Raw genomic sequence first — 6,000 nt, 5'->3', positions numbered from 1 at the left:
TGGAAAGCCACAAATTTGACATGTCAGCTGTACTTTAACTATCTAAGTGAATGTATGGGTCTTAAAGAAAAAGGACTTCTCTTAAAAGAAACATCTCTGCCTGGTCAAATGGTCAAGAAACAGTGAACCACAGCAGGTTGCTTCCCAATAACAGCAATGGAAAGCGCCAATGGAACCCCAGATTAGGATGGAAAAGGGTGTACTGGGTTCAAGATTATAGAAAAAAATCTCCTTTGCAAAAAGCGTTGCCTTGGAAAGAGCCTGCCATCTGTCCTATCAAGCGGTAGCAGAACCTGGGGTATGCATTGAAAAGAATGACCCTGATTGTACCAAAACGATACATGTTCAATTGTATGGCTTCTGGCAAGTAATTTGTATGAATTTCGTGCATCTATTATGCAAACATGTTATTTGGGATAGGTCCCTTTAAATTGCGAGACTAGTTTGCAATCAGTGACATCTTCGAAATTACCTGACCACTAAAAATTTTCCAGGGGATGGCCAGACCATGAAAGGGATTCATTATTAACTAGTGGCAAGTCCCTGATTTCTGCATGCTTCTACAACTTGCTCTTTTCTATTGAAACCTTAAGCCCCCTCTGTTAGTCTCACAGGCTCTCATATTACAGCTCCATCCCCCCTTTCAATGTGAGTAGAATCCCTACAACTAACGCAAAGGCAGTAGTCTCATCTGTGGCTGTGGGAAACATGGCTGTAATCTCTGCTGGATATATTTTTTTGCTGCTATTGCCTTTCTGTCTAACAAACTTATGTGCTAGTGCTGAGGAGCTGAATATAGAAGAAGCAGTTCTCCCTGAATCTTCCCTGCAAAAGCCCAGTGTCCTGATTGCCATCATCGCTAGGAATGCTGCACACACGCTGCCTTATTTTATGGACTGCATTGATAAACTGGATTACCCCAAGAGCAGAATCGCTATTTGGTAAGAAGAATGTGACAACCAGCTTGGTAGAAAACTGACAGTTGTGTTTTCATGCAGCCATACTTGCAAATATACTTATCGTCAGATTTTATACTTTAGCATGACATATACCTGTGTATTTAATAGCACTGAGAATTCTGGATGAGGAGAACTGTAATGTCCTACCTCTTGCTGCTGCTAATGTGCTGAGAGCTGTGTTGAGAGCTGTAGTCTGACAACAACTCTCAGGAGGGGTGTTCAAGTATTTGGTAATTAAGAAAAAAAAGTCCACACTTAGAAAGAGGGGTCCAGGGCAATGCAGGAGGGCTGAGAGTGATATCTTATGCATGCATATGCATTCTGACTAAGGATCAAGAGTACCTTGCTAAAAATACCAGTACATAGCCTGGGTTAGAAGGGTCTAACAGGGGCAATTTCTGATCATGAGAGTTAAACAGAAATACATTAAGATAATAAAGATTCTGCAACCTGTCAGATGAGATAGATACCATTTTTGTGGACTGTATAGGAATGCACAGTTTTCTTTTATATTGAGTTGGGTAATTTTTTAAAAATTTTCCATGTGTACATTCTAGGGCAAGCATACATGGGTATTCGTGCCTGTCTTTGCCAGGCAGCCAGATGCTGGGGCTATGCTCATTATAGTGACTACAGAGCTGGCACAGACACACCATAGTCTGTTCTAATGCATCTGTGTTTGTCTGCAGCTGCATTCCAGTCACCAAAGGAATACCAACTGATACCATGGAATTAGGATGAGAATGATAAAATTCTGTTCCTCTGAAAACTCTATTCCTCTATGAAATTTGGTAAAAAAAAATGCCCATATTGGATCATTATAACGTTAATGACATGGGGTCACCATTACCAGTATATTTCTATGTTCCAGGCTAGTTTAACGGTGGTGATTACTATTGTATATTACTATTGTAACACATCACATATCACCCTTAGCCCTCCATTAACCTCCAATCTTTAACCTTTAAACTGGTGTCTTTGACCTGTTGTATGGTTTTTCAAGTACAACAGCCTTATGCAGCCACAGTTCTGCTACTACTTTTGTCCACCTTCCGCCCCGTGCTGGGACATCATGTTTGTACCCATTTTTGTACCTACACTGCATGATGTACAGAGACCCAGGGAGTGAGTTGGGCTAACTAGCCAGCTCCTGGCAGGCACTCAGCATCAATGGCACCAGAATGTGTGCTATGACTGGAAATCATCGAGAAGCTTGGTTACTTATACATGCATTTAAACAAATAATTTGCTTTAGATACCTTTAAAAACACATTGTAAATTGTTAATTGTAAAAAAATAATTTTAAATAGCAGTACAAAAGCCATTTCTAAATTAAAACTTTATTGCATGTCTTTTTTATATAATACTAATCAGCACACTAACTTGCAATTGAATGATTGAGATATCTAGGCATATTTAGACATTTCCTTTACTTAATGAAGCAGCCTGGAGCTGTAGCAGCATTGCCTTGCCATCTCGATTTAGTGAATTACAGCACAGTTTTGGCAGGCTTTGAATGACCGTGCATTTCTTAAGAAAACAGCTACAGACAAAACTTCTTCTAGCTGCTGTGAAAGAGCAGTCATGTTTGTACTTCAGCCACAGCCTTCCTGTTTGTTTGGGAGGCCATGTGAAAGGGAATCATGTGACCTGCACAGTATCAGCTGTCAACATGCCAAATTCTCTTTACCTCTCCTGGAGTTGTATTGTCTCCCTCAGTCTGTTGATTTTCTGAACCCAGAGGGGGACTTTGGAGTTTGAGTAGGCTAGTGCAACATAAGGTGCAGGAACTGCATTTATTTCTGTTGCCTAGGGCTGAACCCCATTCAACCTACATTCAAGTCAGGTCCTTGACAGTCAGAACTGCAGATAGTACAGTCTGTGGCAGGCAAATGGCTAAAGCAATACTTACAAAGGATTTTTTTTTTTAAAGTATTCCTTTACAAATGCCAAATTAATATTTACTGCAGTGCTTAACAGAGATTATAAACCTTTCATCAGTCCCTGCCCCAGTGGTGCTTGCAATCTAAGGTCCATATCACATTCCCACACATTTGGGCCATTTAACCTGCCTGTATATTTTTGGATTGTGGGAGGAAATAAGATTATCCAGTAGACATAGATGGTTCCCTGGCTGGAATCGAACTAAATACCCCCGGGCTGCAAATACCAATTATTATACCTCAGAACATATGGTTGAATTCATGGGCTCTCCATGTTTTATGACTACTAGAAAGCATAGTGGCATCTTGTTACTTTATATATCTGTATACTATGTACTTATTTAGAATAACTGATATACTGTATCTTCATTTGAAAAATAATGTAGATAAAGGAAACAATGTGTTTTCAGTTATATTGTTACAGCCCATCTTTATAATTTGTGGGAGATTTCTCCCTGCTGGTTTGGGGAGGCATAGCTTTATTAAAATACACCCATGCTGTGCAACTGTCTAGGCAAACTTTGTACAGGTATGGGACCCGTTATCCAGGATGCTCGGGACCTGGGATTTTCTGGATAAGGGGTCTTTCCGTAATTCGGATCTCCTACCTTATGTTTACTTAAAAGATAATTTATCAGTAATTAAACCCAATATGATTGTTTTGCCTCCAATAAGTGTTAATTATATCTTACTTGGGATCAAGTACAAGGCACAATGTTATTATTTCAGAGAAAAGGGAAACCATTTTTAAAAATGTGAATTATTTGATTACATTGGAGTCTATGGGAGATGGCCTTTCCATAATTCAGAACCTTCTGGATAATGGGTTTCCTAGCACGTTACCTGTACGTGTCATTACTGTTTATCTTTATAATGTGCTTTAATGAGTAAAATGCTCAGTGCCCCACCACTGGTCATATTATTATTTATTTTCTGTTATTTATATAGTGTCACACATTTCCACAGCACAGAGATATACATCATTCTCATCAGTCCCTGCCCCAGAACACCTTACAATCTAACATCCCTATCACATTCACACACACTATGGTAAATTTTTGTTTGAAGCCAATTAACTTGCTTGTATTTGGAGTGTGGGAGGAAACTGGAGTACCCAGGGGATACCCACACAGGCACAGGGAGAACATTCAAACTCCTTGTAGATAGTGCCCTAGCTGGTATTGAACTCAGGACTCCAGTGCTGCAAAGGCAGATGTTATTATTATTATTATTATTATTATTAATAACATTTATTTATAAAGCGCCAACATATTCCGCTCTTTTACCTCTCTGCTGTTTTTTTGTCACCTGGTTTTCTGCGATTTATAATATGATTATGCTTTATATAGAGTCCTATAGAGCTTACAGTCCTAATGCCCTGTAATATTCACATGGGGAAAACAGGCCAACTCCTTGCAGAGCCCAGAATTGAACACAGGTTCTGTAAAGGTTTTAACCATTGGAACACTATTCTGCCCAGGAACTGACAGGTACAAGGAAAGGAGACATATACTGTATATATACTGTGATTTTTCTGTGGGTTCTGTGTGAGTCATGATGCTTTAGAGCATTGAGTGTGTTGGTTCACAAGAAGTTGCAGGTGGGTTTTGAACCAGGGTTTCTAGATTCAGAGTCAGGATTTTTCTTAACTTTCATGGCACTTAACATGCAAGCAAAAACATGTCAATAACCATGTTCTTTCTATCTTACTGTTATATTGATCTCATTTTTTGACAGTTGGTAGACAAGGAAAAGACAGGGACCATCTTCAATATCTGAGCTATTGAGCTAACAGCATACCCACAGCTTTTCTGCTAGCCCGGGGGGAGGCTGTCTGGGAGCTGTTGTCCAGGGACATCTGGAGGGCTGAAGGTAGCCTATTATTGGGCTAGATGTATATTCTGGACTAAGTGCAAATACACACAATGCAGTGTTTCAGTAATACTGCTAAACAGGAATGTGATGGAACACACTGTGCTTTACTTGTCATTGGGCTTCCATGTGAGCTCAGGGTAATATTATATGGTGTGAGCAGTGTGAGCTTTCTTTTTGGACCCTTCAAAATGCTCTACTTTTTTTGGTTTATGGAAAGAACACTGAACTTATTTAGAACTTATACTGCATAATAAAAGTGCCAGTATTTAATTAATGAAATGTTTTCATTAAATGATGAAGTCTAATGCAGTCTACAGCAGGTTGAAATAAAACACTGGACTTTGGGCATGTGGGTCACGTGTGTATTAAAGTCACTTAAATGTGAGGCAGGATGTACAAAGTGGTATACTGGAATTATAGGCACATTAAGTTTATATAACTCTATCTCTATCTTTGATCTAATAGTGAAATCAAGGGGGAAGAAAGGCAGTGTGTGTGGGCTCTAGCATTGGCTTATATGTAATGAAGCCGTACCATTCCATCCACTCCTAATAATGTTTTACACGCAGAAACACAATGTTGATATCTGAATTGCTAAATCTGCAAGAGAAAGCATTGCTACCCTGCCTTTTTGTACCTATTCATGCTATTAATAGTAGCTGGCTTGTTAAACACAACTGGGGGCACAGTAAGTTGCAGTTATACCTCGTTTGCAACATTTTGTTATGTGTTGTTGCCTTGTTATTTGTCTTCATTCATTTATGGTAAATAGCACCTACTGAGTAAACAACTCCCACATATACTGTGTATTTGAAAGGATATTTGCAATAATGTACATTTTATTTAACAATAAGTATTACTATCAGTGTAATGATATTCTTGTTTTAGAGCTTTCCCCTAACTCTACAATATATTACTACCTTGACCAACAAATTCTTTTTCATTGTAGTTTGTAATTCCATATTAGGCTAATGCCACACAGGACAGTGTGAGAATAATCCCCTGTACTGGCATCAACCCCTGCATTTGCCTTGGTGTAGACATGCATTATGCATGTATGTATGCAAGTATGCATTTTGCATCGAAATCCCCCATGTGTGCCTACATAGGGACTGATTAGCCTTAGACCAAATGCTGTATTATGCCCTTCTGACAGATTTTGTCATGTTGTAAAAATTCTCATAATGGATAATCATGGATTTTGGACAATATCTGGTGTACTG

At 39.0% G+C, this 6,000-nt stretch overlaps 1 protein-coding gene across 1 annotated transcript in view; it reads left to right on the top strand.

The window, feature by feature from the left end:
* Nucleotides 1-501: 501 nt before the first annotated feature.
* colgalt2 (collagen beta(1-O)galactosyltransferase 2) overlaps nt 502-6,000 on the top strand; it is a 39,971-nt gene continuing 34,472 nt past the window's right edge. Inside the window, exon 1 of the mRNA XM_031901073.1 lies at nt 502-941. Within this exon, the coding sequence (XP_031756933.1) occupies nt 709-941 (233 nt within the window). The 5' untranslated portion in view covers nt 502-708. The remainder of the gene's footprint in view (nt 942-6,000) is intronic.

The sequence above is a fragment of the Xenopus tropicalis genome, chromosome 4 (genome assembly GCF_000004195.4).
Source record: "Xenopus tropicalis strain Nigerian chromosome 4, UCB_Xtro_10.0, whole genome shotgun sequence".
In the NCBI taxonomy this organism is placed as follows: Eukaryota; Metazoa; Chordata; class Amphibia; order Anura; family Pipidae; genus Xenopus; species Xenopus tropicalis.
The sequence above is the reverse complement of the archived record's forward strand: the minus strand, read 5'-3'. Positions and strand labels throughout refer to the sequence as shown.